General features: G+C 34.2%; 3 protein-coding genes across 5 annotated transcripts; 2 read left to right on the top strand and 1 right to left on the bottom strand.

Moving 5' to 3' along the window:
• The first annotated feature begins 1,592 nt into the window (after window positions 1-1,592).
• Window positions 1,593-3,581, top strand: LOC100316888 (ELF4-like protein). Of its 3 annotated transcripts, NM_001306181.1 has the most exon segments (3): window positions 1,593-1,658; window positions 1,852-1,865; window positions 2,778-3,581. In NM_001306181.1, a coding segment is annotated over 1 exon segment (345 nt). In that variant the 5' UTR covers window positions 1,593-1,658; window positions 1,852-1,865; window positions 2,778-2,818; the 3' UTR covers window positions 3,164-3,581.
• A 38-nt stretch (window positions 3,582-3,619) lies between these two features.
• Window positions 3,620-7,547, bottom strand: LOC101259317 (uncharacterized). The gene is made up of 9 exons (XM_004252346.5): window positions 7,296-7,547; window positions 6,137-6,220; window positions 5,993-6,051; window positions 5,660-5,755; window positions 5,501-5,578; window positions 5,177-5,239; window positions 4,921-5,094; window positions 4,171-4,266; window positions 3,620-3,887 (listed from the first exon to the last, which is right to left on the bottom strand). The coding sequence occupies exons 1-9, from the start codon at window positions 7,468-7,470 to the stop codon at window positions 3,822-3,824; spliced, it is 891 nt and encodes a 296-aa protein (XP_004252394.1). The 5' UTR covers window positions 7,471-7,547; the 3' UTR covers window positions 3,620-3,821.
• A 524-nt stretch (window positions 7,548-8,071) lies between these two features.
• LOC101259030 (developmentally-regulated G-protein 2) lies at window positions 8,072-16,592 on the top strand. The gene is made up of 13 exons (XM_004252345.5): window positions 8,072-8,261; window positions 9,159-9,243; window positions 10,260-10,327; window positions 10,511-10,587; window positions 11,113-11,293; window positions 11,403-11,459; window positions 13,042-13,116; window positions 13,659-13,778; window positions 13,965-14,135; window positions 15,159-15,272; window positions 15,418-15,588; window positions 15,969-16,079; window positions 16,144-16,592. Exons 2-12 carry the CDS (start codon window positions 9,174-9,176, stop codon window positions 16,065-16,067), a joined length of 1,203 nt encoding a protein of 400 aa, XP_004252393.1. The 5' UTR covers window positions 8,072-8,261; window positions 9,159-9,173; the 3' UTR covers window positions 16,068-16,079; window positions 16,144-16,592.
• The last annotated feature ends 501 nt before the right edge of the window (window positions 16,593-17,093 follow it).

The raw sequence follows: 17,093 nt of genomic DNA, 5'->3' as shown, positions 1-17,093 counted from the left end.
ATGAAATACTGTTTGTGTTCACTTTTATTTGTTATTATTTGACTTGATACATCGGTTAAAAAAATAATCAGTGTTATAAATATTTTACCATATTATCTTTACTAATTAATGTTTAGTATTGCATCTTGAAAAATGATGTGAAAAATAATATTCCCTCCGTTTTAAAATAATTGAACTGTTGAAACATTTTTTCATATTTCAAATTAACTTGGTTGTTCAATTTTCAAGGCCACTTTTAGAACATTCTTCCATTTTTGCCCTTCATTTGAATTTTCTATCTGATGAGTTCAAGAAACTTTAATTGCTTTGAATTATTCTAAAGATTAATTTAACATATTCCCTCAGTCTATTTTTATTTGTCATGTTGCACTTTTTGAAAGTTAATTTGACTAATTTTTAAAGTTAAATTAGATTACATTAATTTAATATTTTAAACAAAAAATTTAGATATTCAAAAACTATATGAATAGTACTATAAATTGCAATTTTTTGCATATCAATATGATGAAAAAATACATCTTAAAATGTTAGTTAAAGTTCTTATAGTTTGACTCTAAAAATAGAAACCATGACAATTGAAAGCGAAGGGAGGGAGTAAATAATAAGGATAAAAATGAAAAGTAATGTCTAATTTGTATCATAATCTTCTTTTCTTAAAGGGTGTGAAACACCTCCAATAATTTAATTATTTTGAAGTGGAAGGAGTATTTAATAGTAAGGCTAAAACATTACAAAATACCTGTCTTTTCTTGATAAGTAAAAAATGACAAGTAAAAATCTCTTTTAGAAATATGTGATAAGTAAAATCGAAAGATGGAAGTACATATAAAATAAATGAATTTTACTAATATTAATTTGTTAACCTAATACATCAATTCGTAAGTACTCCATCCGTCCCTACTCACTTATTCATTTTTGACTTGACACAACTATTAAGAAAATAATAATTAACAAGTAAGTTTATCATTTTACCATATTAATTAATAGAATTCAACAATCAATTTACTCATTAAAGAGTTTCTACCATTTTCAAAAACATTAACTCTTTAGATAAATAAATTAATCATTTAACAGGTAAAAAAACTATTATCTTTTCTTGATTTGTCAAAGATGATAAGTAAAAATAAACCAATACAAAAATAAAAATTGAACAAATGAAAAAGGACAAAAAAGTTCTCACTCCGTTTCATTTTATGCGACATCTTTTCCTTTTTGGTCAGTCCAAAAAAGAATGTCATATTTAAAGATACAAATTCTCTTTTGACCTTGTTGGTTTCCTCTTAATTTTATAAATAATCCTCTAATATACATCTATAAAAAGAGAGAAAATTGAATTTACTTTTTAAGGATAATTTGATAAACATTTTAAAATCTTCATTATTTTTTAAACATTTCAAATGTAGCTACATAAAATGAGACGGAGAGAATATTTATTTAGCTTTAATATGGAATAAATTTTTTTTGTACCAACCCCTATTTTATCGGATTCTAATGTGAATAGCGGATACCAATTAACAAAAAAGAAAAAGAAAGTAGTATTTATTTATCCATTTTTTTCCTCATATGAAATGCCTATATTTAAGTAAACGATTGAGACAATCGAAGTCTTTCATCGTTCGGTCATGATTTGGGATTTCTCATATGTTCAACAATTTTAAGGTAATCCTCTCCTCCTTAAACTTAACTTCACAAAAAATTTTATGAGTTTTTTTATAAGAGTTTATTTATTCTATAAATCTCTAATTCTTTGAATTTCTGCATTTACTACATGGGTAAAATCAAATTTTTGAAGTCTATGGTTGGTTATCTTGTTGTTTACATAGGTATTGAATTAGGTTTTTTTTTCTTGTCGGAATTTGGATAAGGTTTTGTTCCATTCTATTGCCTTAAATGTTTTCAATTTTTTTGATGTTCAAATTCTTCCTATACATACAAAATTAGATTTTAGCCCTAGGTTGAGTTTTTCTGTTTGATTGGATAATTGTGGTGTTTGGACCAACTTGGGTGCACTTCGTTTGTAGTTTCACGGAATACATGTCATCTTGCACTAGTATGGTTACTCTGTATACCAAGGCTAGGACAGATCAGAAGAAATCATTTAGCGTTATAGAGTTTGTTAAGAGATGGATTGCGATAAATTGATAGTCTAGATTAGTTTTTTCTTCTTTTTTTTGGTTTTTCTTTTGTAGTTTCTTGCCCCTTTGATCTATGTTAATATTATTTGTTGTTTTTTATATTTCGATTATTGTTTTATGTTTTGTTGTAGTTAGTGTTTATAGAATGTTTCGTTGTGTTTGCTCTAGATAGCATTTCTACCTCCAAGGTAGGGGGTAAGGTCGGAGTAAACTCTATCCTCCCCAGACCCCACTTTATGGGATTACGTTGTGTATGTTGTTGTTGTGTGGATCTTTAAATATTGAATTTCTTGGAACTTATCCGTAGCGCACACTATATTCAATAGTGTTGGACATGTGATGGACCTAATTAGCCAAACTAATTTGGTATTGAAGCTTGCTAGATTGGCAACTATGATATCTATGTATTATTAGAACACACCTAGGTGAATAGATAGTGATTGTTTAGACAGGAAAAGGGAACCACTAATAATTGAGGTATGAAACTCTCGAAATGGTGATGGTTCGTGTGTGTTTTTCACCATTAACTACACAAAAATTCAAGGGTGTTTTAGTTGTTTAATTTTATGAAGCTTGTGCCTTTTTTGCTTATGATTTTAACGACTTGTTGATCTAAGGCAACTTTTATGTTTCTATATGCAGTATTTGATAGCCGTTTCTTATTTTATTGAGTGGTAACTGAGATGGAAGATGTTGTATTCTCGTGTACCGGTAATGGAGTTCAAGTTGACCGTAAAGTAGTTCAGACATTGCAAAAGAATTTTGTGCAAGTACAGAACATTTTGGATCAGAACAGGTTGTTAATCAACGAGATCAACCAGAACCACGAGTCAACAATCCCAGATAACTTGACTCGAAATGTTGGTCTAATTAGAGAGCTAAATAACAATATTAGAAGAGTAGTTGATCTCTATGCTGATCTTTCCAGTTCTGTTACCACATCTATGGAGGCTTTCTCCGAGGGTGAATCAAACAATGCTAATCAATCAGATCAAAGAGACGGTCAGAAGAGAATAAGGTCCAGCTGAAGTTCAACTTTCTCCGTTTGATTGTTTCTAAGTAAATCAGCTCTGTTTAAAGAGGTTTGAGTAGAACAGCATGGATATATATATATATATATACCGAGGCTATAAGCTATAACGCTTTGAAAATAAATCCTATCTGGTCATGTGTTCCTTTGTTATCTTTCTATCTGTTTCTGCAATTGGACTCAAATTCATAGTTAGCAAGTTGTAGTTTTCTCCTTTTATGTTTGTTATAGTAGAGTTACTTGTTCTGTCTTTAGATGTTTGAGTGGGCGCGAATAAGCTAGACATATAGCCCCACTCGTAGTTTCTCGTTTGAGTATATACTTTTGTCCTTTGTTCTCGTCTTTGGAACTCCTCGTTGTATCATGAATTTGTTTCACTGTTATTTCCAAAATGCTGGTGTTCGGACTCGTTGAAACCTCGAGGGGTGCTTAGTATAACACCTGTTGCCATGCCTTTTCTGGAATCACATTCATGTATTCTGCATTTCACTATCAGACACCGCCTTTTATTCGTTTACAGTTCCTTACAAACTAGTCAAGATGCTATTCTTTTGACACAATTACATACACAAAACAAGCAATTTGCATTGTGATTAAAGCTTTTAGCTTGATTATATCATGGTGAAATTTTCTCACACTATTAATGTATACATCACTTATTTATCTATCAAGGTTGCAAACCACTCTTTCCAGTCCATGACCTTGTCCTCACCATTGACCACCTGTTATTCGACAAACTTAAACTTGTTAGCTTTTTAACAACAACCTAAGAATAGCGGAAGTGCATTCACAACAAGATAGCTGATACAACTGCTGGAAAATGTTTCACTGTGCTCATGTTGACCTCTATAAGATTTGAAGCAGAAACTAAAAAACATTGGTTACTTAAAACGTGATACAAAAAAAGATTGATTTTGACCTTGAAAAGTTCCAAATAGGCACCACTGCAGATTGATTAGTTCATTCTGGGCAGCTATAAATCTTAGAAAATTGAAAGCCACAAACCTCGAATGTCAGTCCTTTCTGTGGGACAGTCTCAAGAGCCTCTACACAGATGAAAGCAGCATCCTCCTTGCTCAACTTTCCTTGTGATGCACAGCCCTGGCATGAAGATCGTAGAATCGGCTAATTTAATAAAACAAATGATTTTAAGTGAATGACAAAGTAGGAAGCCAAATTGCTTTAAAACGATGGAAACCAATCACCGGGACACATATTCTGTCATAAATTTCATGTGAGGAATTTCTGATCCAATCTTGATAAAGATTCCATTGTTCTATTCTAATTTGCTCTAATACAGAACGGAATACATTTTCAAACCTTAACGCAATGATTGGAAAGGTGGTAACTGGAAACTTTGGATATTTAGTAAGCATCAACAAAAAATAGCTATTAGACCATCATCTGTATATCAAGTCGATGGGTTCGTCATGGGCACATTACTTTGTGTTTGAACGAAATGTAAAAACTTAAACTTGAGTGGACAACTACTGTGCTGAGTAGCAACAGTAAGGAATTTGCTCAACATGAACAATGAAAAACTGATATAGTCGTTTTCTATTCGATTTGTGAAGAATTTTGATTTATTTTGCACAAAGGAACACCTAATACTTCATCTGCTGGTGGTTTCAACCTAGGAAAACACAGTTGTATGACGTTATGCTCGTTTGGATACAACCAATGACATATACAAATTGTCATTGTGGTTTTGACACCATCTACCTGATAAAGAAGCTACACATATATAACAATTACCTCTTTAATGTTGAAACCTTGATTTCCACCCGGTGCATTTACCAACAAGCCAGTTCTAATAATGGTGTAAGGGATTCCCGAAGCCATAACCAGTGATTCATCTTGTTCTGCCTGTTTTCTTGCATTGGCAGTAACAATTGCTTGTACCCCGCTAGAACCTCTATAAACAGACAGCTGCAATGTCATCGTATCATAAAATCAAAACATAAACCGTTCGAAGATAGCCATTGCCTAGACATGTATGAGAGAGGACTACCTGAGATAATAGGATTACATGTTGTAAACCTTTCCAACTCTCTAAATTTGATATAAAACCTTCCTACAAAATGCAGCTCAAGTGTAAGAGAACTTCTGAACAAATTGTGCATATAGAAAAGGAAGTGCCTAAGTAAGCAACGGAAAAAATAATTAGCTAACAAGGATAAGATGCAGCAAAATTACACAATAAATCCAAAACAGATGTATCATAGATTCATATGCAGATGTAATGCTACTCGTTAATGTTTCTTTGAAAGTGTTTTTGTTGGGGATCATGGTAACGAAAAAATGATAGCGGAGAATGATGATGAAGCGAGCATACATTTGGGCATATCACTGCACGAACACCACTTAGAGCCTTCTTTAGCAATGACCTGTCCCGTGCATCACCTGCTATTGGCTTCATAGCAGCTTAGGAACATTAAGTATTAAAATACTACCAAGTGTATGATAATAAAAATCGTATAAAAATTCCACCAACCTCAACATAAGTACCAAATGCTTCCATTGCAACCCGCTTATCCTTTACCAGAGCTTTGATCCGAGTTCTTTTGATTATCAAAGACAATATAATCATCTGTCCAAGATCACGTATAGGTGAAGTTGACAAAGGATGAGACAAATTAAACATTGACCTATATACTGAATCACTGAGGTAGGGCATTGTTAGCAAAAACTGAGCTATGACTATATCATTACTGTTGAACTTAGATGACGTTAGTAAAATTCTTCCCCCTGCTTGAACATGCACATATTCTAAACAACAAGACATAAAGATTCTAGTACAAGATATTTGATGCTACCATATACGAACCTGACCAATCTCATTATCTCCATCGGTAACTAAAACTGCATCTCTGACTTCATCTTCTTCTGTTTGTGAGAAAAAAGGAACACATTGTTGACATGATATTTTAGAGAAGAAATCACATGCAAAATGATTACTAAATTCAGCTACCCGAAGACATATCTTCTTCTGAAAGGGATCCATCTTTTGGGAGGAGCTCGGGTGCCCCATACCATTTCCTTAACTTTGGACCGCCTGAAATCAATGGCATACATGGATGAAAATGTCAATGATTAAGGAAATGTTATTTGATCAGCATTCTTTGAGATGCATTAGAATACATCATATCACATAATTTTAGCGGGAAGGATTGGCGTAATAAGCATTTATGTTTCGTGTGTTACTTTTCATCAATTTAGGGCCTAGCAAGTTTAAAGATTTTCTCATTGAAATCATGAATGTTTATGATACTAATGATATTTAAAACCTTGGAGCAAAAACCGTTGTATGAAACTATGACTTGCCGTCATCAGCCAGTAGAAATATTAAATTTCCATCAATGAAAGGTATTCATCAGTAGCTTTAACAGAGACTGATAAATCAATAATGCAGAGGGGACTTGCACCAGACGTTTTGCACTGCACCAAATGTACTGGTAAGGCAAGATTTATACTATTACTAACTACGGAAAATGAGAGTGATATAAATCCTAAATTTAGATATACTAAAACCTGTCGTTAAAGTTCAACCAGACAACTTGCTGTTCGTCATTCATATTTCTCACAAAAAACATAGAGCAATCGCAACTAGAAGCAGATCCAGGATTCAAAAGGAGTAGGTTCACCTTTTTAGACTTATTATATACATAAGTGAATACCTATGTGCATCAACTGCTCATTATATGCTGAACCACACCGGCATACGCAATCAGCTTAAATTTCTACCTGACAATCTCCAGTTTAACATAAACTATTCTATCCGCATTACTATAGCGTTTGACAGAAGAATCTATTAAATTCAGTCTTAATAACTACAATTAAACCTCGATCCCAAACAAGTTAGGGTCAGCTATATGAATCTTGACGAATGTCCACACACCCATTTAAATTTCAACAATCAGATATCATAGCGCAGCACCCAATTCATTACTCTACTTCACACAAATCAGTTCCTTCACCCAACCCAAAAAACAAAAAAATAAAAACATAATTCAGTATCGAATTTCCCCAGTTTCGTCAAGCACAAATTAAACTGTTGAACCATTCAAAATGAGTAACTGTATAATTAGGTCTAATTAACAATAAATTGAAGTAAAGAAGTGAAATCAAACCTTCAATGTAATCTAGAATTTGGTCCATAAAACCTATTTTCTTCTGAGAAGAAAAGCAAGTGAGAGAACGCTTATTACTCTTCCAATTCAAATTTCTGCACCACAATTGTCGACATGGAGAAGAAAAGCACAACAATTTTGAAGGTTCATTCACACAAATAGATAAACTCCCCATAGACTCCACAAACGGTTGGTTTCTGTTATGTCTTGCACAAATTACTATAAGTCACTTTATAACATAGTATCGTAATTGGCATAATTTTACAAGTAAGGTATGAAAATTGTTTATATTAATTTAAATTTTATAATTACGTTAAATCGACTCAAAACTCAACAAGCAAAAAGTTATATAAACATTAAAAAATTCTACCCCATCTTCTCTAACAGATATAGATAGTGTCATTTGAAGCTGATATGTCACTTGTTATGAAAGTAGTTTATATAATACCGTCATTATTATACAAACGATTCAAATATATGAAAATTACTTTTTTTTTACTATTGTTAGAGGAAAAGAATATATGTGAGCTATCTGTATAATAATTGGATATATATAAATTAATTTCATAACAAAAACTATATCAACTCTAAACGATATAATTAAATGATATATCAGACTCTTTTTATGTCCGTTCAACATTATTGCGTGAAATATGTATAGTGAAAAAATTAACTATAATGAAATAATTACTATAATCTAAAGTATTGGAAAAAACCAAATAGTAGTTAGAAAATTGAAGAATAAGAAATCAAAGTGTAATTATCGAAACATTAGTGTACAAAACTAAAATTTAAACTTAGGTGCTCTAAGTTTTAAAACTCTTCATTTTGATCCCACCTTATTTGCACCACCCTTGTTTCTCCATTCTTCTAGTCGAGCATACACTATCGTCTACTTACACACGACCCGTCGCATATCATCGCCGGTACGGTCACCGGAGTTGAAAATATCTTCTCGTCTTTCAGGTATGTGCCGATATCTACGATTAAAATTAGCTATTGTAGTGTTTTGACCTTGTAAATGATTGGAATCCTAAATTAGCTCGTAATTCTCTGATTGACGCTTTGATTTTTCACATTAACAACAGTTTCAAATGCATGATATGTTGCATTTTGAATATTGCTCCTTAATTGAACGATCACCAGTTTTATTTGATTATCAGAATTTTACTCTGAATGGATTTATGTGTGATTAGCTTCAACTATGATTTCTCGTAGTTGTTTATGAGTTAATCCAGAGTTTGTTTCGTATTTGATGACAGAGGATCATATGATTCATATAGCGGATCACAATTGGGTTGTGATTGAGCAAATAGACTATCTATTGGTTGATTGGTAGTGAAAAGGTTCAACTTGGATTCATCATAGTTCTCGTGATTTTTTCAAGGAATAGTGGATTGATATAGTTGATCCCAACTATTTTGGGATTCAGGAGTAGACTCATGATTGATTGATTTGTTTGTCATGTGATAATGGCTTACAAAGTTGTTATCGTTTCGTATCTACCTTTAGTATTACAGAACAATTTGCTGAATATTTCTCTGGGAAAAGAAATTATAATAGAAGGGCCACAAGTTCAAGCATGCGAAGTTGATTGTCAGCTATTTCATCATCCAGTACTTTTTAAATAGAAGGTCCATGTGAATTATTTAAACTTACAATATAGCATGGTATTTTTTTTCCGATGAAGACAATATAGCTCGGTATCTTTGACTCTAGCTGGTAGCTGCTCCCTCCATTTTTTTTATGCGTCTCTTGAGGGCAAACATGATTTTCAATTTTTTTTTCTGGTTGATACTTCTGTGAGTATCTAATGATATGGTTTCTTGACTATAGTTCATCTTTCTGTGTTTCTTATTGCAGGAAAACTAAGGAACCATGGGGATCGTAGAAAGGATTAAAGAAATAGAAGCTGAGATGGCTCGTACACAAAGGAATAAAGCAACTGGTAACTGTTTACTAAAGCCTTTTTGACAGTTGTGTTTCTACCATCGTTATTTGAAGTGCCATTCACGTTACTATTAAGCACAACCTTGTGAACAGATACATTACCTTTTCTTTTTCTCCAGAGTCCTCCTAGAACCTTGTTAAAGCGATCTGCTGTCTGGAGGAGCAACTCTTGTTACTATCTTTAAAAAATAATAGAAAGAGAGAAATATGTGTGGATGCAAAGTAAATATTATCTCTGCGGTCTACGGAAACACCCCCCCCACCCCTCACCCCCCAAATGATGCATAATTAACTCCAATCATTACTTACATACTTCTACAGTAAGCCTAACTCAAATTTTAATAATTTATAGTGACACACCCCAAAAAACATTAAAATGAACTTATTTTGACTGATAGGACAGGCCCGAGAACTCAAATGTTATCGGAAGCTCTTATCAAAGGATTTGAGCTGTGCTGGAAATGCTTATTGTTGTATCACAACCACCATAATGTGTGACCATGATGAACTATTTTAGGTAATTTAATCTATCTTCTCTAAACAGTAATCATGCAGATGAATCGACATAAACCCTCAAGAGTCTCTAAAGGATCTGATTGGCAAAGCTAGAGCTAAAATTTAGAGTTTCTTAGTCAACCAAAGGAGATTAACCTCTTGTGGGAGTACTATTGGATAGTTGAAATTCAAAAGCACTTGTGCTAGAAGTATGAACTTTACATGGATCTTGCAAGAATAAGAACATCCCTAATGGTTTGGCATGGGATGATATTAATTTGAGAGCAATTATTTTAGAGCTTTGTAGTCGCTCCTGATGATTCATTCTTCTGCCCATAATTCCTCTGTACATGTATTTTGTTATGAGTACAGGCTTACTCCATGTGTCATCTCACATACAAATTAACATGGTAAATTTTATTTATATCTTGTATCTGTGATGAATAAACCTGTCTGTATGTCAACCCTCTCCTCAAATTTCCTCGGAAGCTTAGTGACGTACTGTACCTTGGAGTGCAGAGTATCATCTTGGTCAGCTGAAGGCCAAGATAGCAAAGCTGAGGACACAACTGCTGGAACCCCCTAAAGTATGTGAATTTTGGTGTTTTGGACTGTTAATTGGTGCAGTGAATTCTCCCTGAACTTAAGTTTCCTCAAGATTTTATGATATAAAAGTTCACGTTCAATCGAAATCGGCTTTCTCCCATCTGTCTTTTCTTCTTCTTTATTAGAGAGATAATAACAATCTTCTGATTATGCTGATGCAACAGGGTTCCAGTGGAGCTGGAGAGGGTTTTGAAGTCACAAAGTATGGCCATGGACGTGTTGCACTAATAGGATTTCCAAGGTTTGACATCTCCTCTCTTGGTTTTAGATGTCATTAATTTCATCAGAAGGGAAAAGAAGATATAAGTCTGTACGGGTTAATTTTACAAAGTAAAATATTTTTGAAGCATTGTGTGCTAGATATGGAATTAAATCACTTTTTGGCATTTGCTGATCTTCTACATCATATGTTTTCTACCCTAAAAACTACAACAGCAACAACACTTGGTGAAATCCCACAATCGGGGTCTGAGTAGGGTGGTGTTTACGCAGCCTTACCCATACTTGTGAAATAATTTGAGTTAATAGCCTAAAATTCTGAAGATTTGTTATGTGAGATTTCTTTTGGCGAGGCCAAAGATGGGAATCTAACTCGGTGACAATTGACTACAGCTGATCTGGTAATTATGGAAAAAAGTGGTTCTCAGTGTTTACCTGCTACTGTGTATTTGCCTTTTCCCTTTGGGTGTCGTAAAGAATTTCATTTTTCAGTTATGTTAGCTGCTACTCTTGGTCCCCTAAAAACTTCGGGTTTTTTTCTTTACAGTGTTGGAAAGTCAACACTCCTAACGATGCTGACAGGAACACATTCTGAAGCTGCATCATATGAGTTCACTACACTTACTTGCATCCCTGGTATTATACACTACAATGATACCAAAATTCAATTGCTTGATCTTCCTGGTATCATTGAAGGTGCATCTGAAGGCAAAGGGCGTGGTAGGCAGGTACTTGTTGATACTAATTTAGCAATTTGACAAAAATGGATAAAATACAGTTCCTGAAGCTCATTGTCTTGATTTTGAGAGCCTCTGAAGAATTTTTCTTTGATGACAGGTCATTGCTGTTTCCAAGTCATCAGACATTGTTTTGATGGTTCTGGATGCTTCAAAAGTGAGTGTTGGTCACGGTAGCTGATACTTTGACTGTATAGGTTTATTAAAGCTCTTCAAAAAGATATCCAGGTCTATGGGCTTTAAGCGCAAAGTACAATTCACTGTAGCTGATACCTTGATAATATAGGTTTTATTAAAGCTCTTTAAGACGAGAGAGAATCCAAAAAAGTCAAAAAATCATTATAATCCGATAAAGAAAGAGTAAGGGCAAGTCCTCGTACATCAGAGTGAACTAACTCAAATAGTACACTACAATGACTCACTATAGGAATATTACTTTAGAATATGCTTAGCCTCTTACATATATAAGACTGCAACTCAGACATCCAGGTCTATGGGCTTTAAGCAAAAAGTACAATTGTAAAGGATGTACTTTTGTTAAAATGGTGCCATGAAGGAAAAAAGTAGATCTGTAAATGCAAGAAATAAGGAACAAATTCATTCATAATATTTTCCTAACAATTAATACATCTCTTTGCTGATTAAAATTATCATTTCGTATTGCTCGATTCAAGATAGAATTCATGGGCAATGTGGTGGTTGCCTTAGTGCCTTGCCTATAGAGAAGCACCCTTAAGTGAGACAAAACGCCCTCCTAGAGCTTTTCTGAGATTCGGGGATTAAGCGTGCCTAAAATGAGCCATTGACAACATAGGTTTTCATTAGATATAAATCGTACAGTAGATGTCTGTTTTGACAGAACTTGCTAGGTACTGTTGTAATTTTTCTGTGAATGGGTGGTTTCGGTTATGATATTCTTTCAAAACTTATTTTTTAATATGATAACAAGGTTATGATGTTATTTATTTATATTATTTCTATCAACAGTATTCTATTGCTTTCTCTTAATCCCTCTAACATTTTAGTGTGTCAGGATCTAACATGTACTTTCAACCCCCTGATACTTAAAAACTAGAAATTTTCAAGGTCTCATCTTATTACTTTGTGATTTTGATATTGTTCGGATAGTTGTAGATTATTCATATTTTGAGACTGGTGGATGAACTTAACAAGTCTGAGATTTTTTCTGGAACTAAGGCTCTTAATTGTAACAGTCTTGTGATTTACAGATAGATTCTAGTTTGTGAGAGTCCGCGTATTATAAGAGGGTCTCCTACAAGTTAGATCCATGGAGTGCGGCAAGAAAAAGCATTATTACCAAATTGCTGTACCTATTTAATATGATAAACTTGCCTCTGATATGCTTATATGCTTACCGAGTCAAATGTCTAGTACAGTGACCTTGATTGTGTCATGCCCATATTAGACTTGACTAATTGCTTTGTGGAAGAAATAATAGCGTACGTTGTGCTTGGACCACAACAATTACTCGTGAAGTTAATACTGATGAAGCAAAGCTGTAACGGCTTGTCTCTCTGTGTATGTTGGGAATCCGGAAATTTGGTGGTTAGTTGTACCTTTTGTTTGTTTCCTGAGGACGTCCTATAACTATTAAATTCATCTTGTTCCCCTGGAAGCTGTTCAAAAAACTATTGACTTGGCTGTTAAACTATTGTTGATTAGAGTTTTTATATTCTCTCACTTCCTATTGAGAGGTGACGCACTACTTCTCAATTCAGAGTGAAGGCCATCGACAAATTTTAACAAGGGAGCTGGAAGCTGTGGGACTGCGATTAAATAAACGACCTCCTCAGGTGATCTATTATGTGCATAATTTATGTTGTCATTTTAGCTCCTTCATTATGATTACATTATAATTCTTTATATCCTTTGTCTCTCTGTTTCTTTTTTTAAAAAATTTGTGAAGATATCATTTGTTCTGGAGGATTTTCTCAATTATTGGTACCACAAGTACTGTTTAACATTATATGGGATGACCTTATAGCAGAGTACACCTTTACATTCGTCCTCAAGTTATTAGGTGGCAGGATTCTTTCTTCATTTAATTTCTTTGTTTGATATTATGAGACACTTATGGAGTTCATGCCCTAGGTAACCCTGCTTCAAAAAGGAGTTTGAGTAAGAATGGGGATAAGAGAATGCTTTTATCGTCTATCGCAGTGGTTGGCAAGTCTAGTTTGAAAATGTTTCTTCCTCACAATATTTTCTCTGGAAAACCTGAGATCGTCTTTTAAGTGCAGTTTAATTTTTTGCACGCATGCATTCATTGGCAATATGCTCCCCTCAGATTTGACTTCAAAATATGGATTTAATTTACATTACCAAATGGTTGCAGATATACTTCAAGAAGAAAAAGACGGGAGGGATTTCTTTCAACAGCACGTTGCATCTGACACATATTGATGAGAAGCTCTGCTATCAAATTCTTCATGAATACAAGATTCACAATGCTGAGGTACTCTTACCATGTTAGCCTAATATGCTGCAGAACATCATGTGGGAACTTTTATTTTCTCACAAACAAAAGTGTGATGATTCTACTAACGTTTTGTGGATTCCTGTTTGTAAGGTTACATCTGCCTCTTCCCGTTTTATACGTGCAAAATCTCTGTACCTTTATATTCTTTGTTCACCTTGTTAGGTTTTATTTCGTGAAGATGCAACAGTGGATGACCTTATTGATGTTATTGAGGGAAATCGTAAATACATGAAGTGTATATATGTCTACAACAAGATAGATGTTGTCGGTATTGATGATGTGGACAGATTATCCCGACAGCCGAACTCCATTGTCATTAGCTGCAACTTGAAGGTATTTTGCACAATAGTTATGTGAAAACTGAAAGAAGTAACTTAACAGCTATGACAAGTTTTTTGATGAATCATAAAACATATTAATCTAGATTCTAGTTTAATGTTTTAGCAAGGTGCTACCTTTATTACAATTTACTGTTTCTTTGGATTTGCATATTGATATTTAGTGTGGCTGCAATGAAGAGCATATTTAAGCGTCTGGGATGTGCAATTTTGGGATTGTCCACTAAATACAGTTGGGGGTGACAATGTCACTTGAAGTTGCAATCTTTTCTTTTTTGTGGGTTCTGTATCTAGTGGCGTACGCAAAATTTCAGTAAGCAGTGTCTATCATAGAAAAAAGGACAAAATTTAACCACATTTATAAGTGAAATATATCCTTGATGCACTGGTTTAGCTTAGTTTTAAGCTAGAAGAGGTCTTGGGTTTAATACTACTTGACCAGAATTTTAAGCAATATAATGTGTTATATGTAGCAAAAATATGCTTAGGAGGAAAACCGTACACTGAAACAACACGCCAAGAGACATCTTCTGTCAATCAGTGTCTCGTTCATTATATCTCTTTATGCATCGTATTAATATGTATATCTAGTAAAAAAATTCCAATGAAGTGGAATCGCTTGACAACCCTTCGCTCAACGTGGGTCTACCCCCTGTCTGTATGACTTCCAAGGCCTTGTTTTGTTTAGAAATATTTTCTCTTGTAGTTTGAAATAGTAAGAGCATTAATTTTTCTGAGATCACTAAGATCTTCCAAGGTTGGATTGCTTCATTATGAATATGGGTTCTAGGATCAGTAATTACATTTACTTCTTTTTTCTTTGTGAAATTTGGCTTAAAGATCCGAAGGGAAGTTGAAGACCGCGGGGCATGAATCCCTGGGAACACGTGAAAGCCCTGATGCTTGCGTTGGAATGGGGTCAAACTATCCTTACAAGTTACATGCTAATATGCTTTTCCGAAATCTTCTAACCCATTGCCTTGTCTGCATATTAAAATTGCTTTCGAATTTGGAACAGCTGAATCTGGACAGACTACTTGCAAAAATGTGGGAAGCAATGGGTCTTGTCAGAGTTTATACAAAGCCTCAAGGCCAGCAACCAGATTTCGCCGAGCCTGTGGTTCTCTCTGCTGTATGTTGTATCACTTTATGCTTTTAATATTTTCCACTTGTGTGCTGTTACTAGAGAACCCCCCCCCCCCCCCCCCCCCCCCCTCTCTTATTTTTTGTCACCGTAGCTTTGTTGATAAATCTTTTTCATGTATTTATGATTTCAGGATAGAGGTGGCTGTACTGTAGAAGATTTCTGTAATCACATACATAGGAACCTTGTTAAGGACGTGAAGTATGTTTTGGTATGGGGCACGAGTGCAAGGCACTACCCTCAGCATTGTGGTCTCAGTCATCCGCTTCAGGATGAAGACGTGGTTCAGATTGTCAAGAAAAAGGTAGTTAATTTCGCTTTGGTTTCAACGTATTCTCATTATTATATTAATATCAGCCATAGCCCGTAGGACCTCTTTGCTTTCATAACAGTTGTTTCTCGAACTTCACATATCTTTGATCTTTAGAGAGATGAGGATTTGACATTTTCACATGGCAACATGTTTGTTGGGAGTAGTTTTCTTACTTTTAAACTGAATTTGGGCCTTAAATATTGTGTCAATATAGCTGCAAACAACCAACCTTATCTTCCTGCTAAAAGTATAATCAAACTTATACTATGATTTCTTCACCATATCGGCTTTGGGAGTTGTCTCACTATGTGCTTCATGAAGATACACTTGATGCCTATGACATTCAAAGCGTTTTTTTTTGTGTTGTGCAGGAGAGGGAAGATGGTGGCGGCAGAGGCCGATTCAAATCACATTCTAATGCTCCTGTTCGGATATCTGACAGAGAGAAAAAGGCTCCACTGAAGACGTAGTTTAATCAGAAGGTGAAGCTTTTATTTATGTGCTAATCGTTGAGACATCAATTTTTGATCGGAGAGTATATTGCAGGAAAGTAATGAGCTATTCTAGAGGTTTCTTCAGCTCTACGGTGTGAAGCTAATCATAATTATGATATCAGCACTATGAAGTGTAAAAAAATATGGACATAAGCCTTCCCTCCGAAGGTAACAGGTAAGGTCTGTGTAGATCCTACCCTACCCCGATCCTACTCGTGGGATTGCACTGGGTATGTGTTGTTGCCTTCCCTCCGAAGGCAAGATATGGTGTTTAGAGTTTCCATATGTAGCCCGTTATTGGAACTTTAGATGTCAGCTTCCCACTGGCAGTATGTCTTTGTGAGAACTAATGTGGTTGAAATGTTAGAGGCCCGAGGGAACTCTGATACCCAAAATGTTTCTTGGGTATCAAATACTAGTAAGAAATTCACTTATTTTCCTTTTAAAAAATATAAAATATCCAAGCTTTCATAATGAACATACCTTAGTTTTAACGGTGAAGTTTTTGTCATGCTTCATTACTATCGTTACAATTTTTTTCTTTTCCTTTGTCTTTTTTTCATGTTACCTAGGTTGGTAATAATCTCAATAATTAATATGGTTTGTTGTTAAGGATCAATTTTGATTAGTGTGGAAAAGTGACCTTTATGTCCAATCCATGTAGTCATATCTCAAGTCGTTTCTAATTTACTATTGTTCTTAAAGAGTGAATTAAATAAAGAGGAAACAAGGCACGAGAGTGACATATTGTTGTATTTATTTAAGAAAGAGATATTCTAATTTAACAATAAATTAAACTCAACATTGTATGTACCAAGTTTTAGATGTATGCCTTACTTTGTACTCCCTCCACCTATTTTTATGTGTCCAACATTAATTGGAATAACAATAAATCAAATTTAATATTTGAAAAGAGACCATGGTTAATAATAAGAATAAATTTAAAATTAAGTGATTAATTATCTATTAATTTCTAAATTGGACAAGTAATAGTGAATCGAA

Source organism: Solanum lycopersicum, chromosome 12 (assembly GCF_036512215.1).
Source record: "Solanum lycopersicum chromosome 12, SLM_r2.1".
Classification (NCBI taxonomy): Eukaryota; Viridiplantae; Streptophyta; class Magnoliopsida; order Solanales; family Solanaceae; genus Solanum; species Solanum lycopersicum.
The sequence above is the reverse complement of the archived record's forward strand: the minus strand, read 5'-3'. Positions and strand labels throughout refer to the sequence as shown.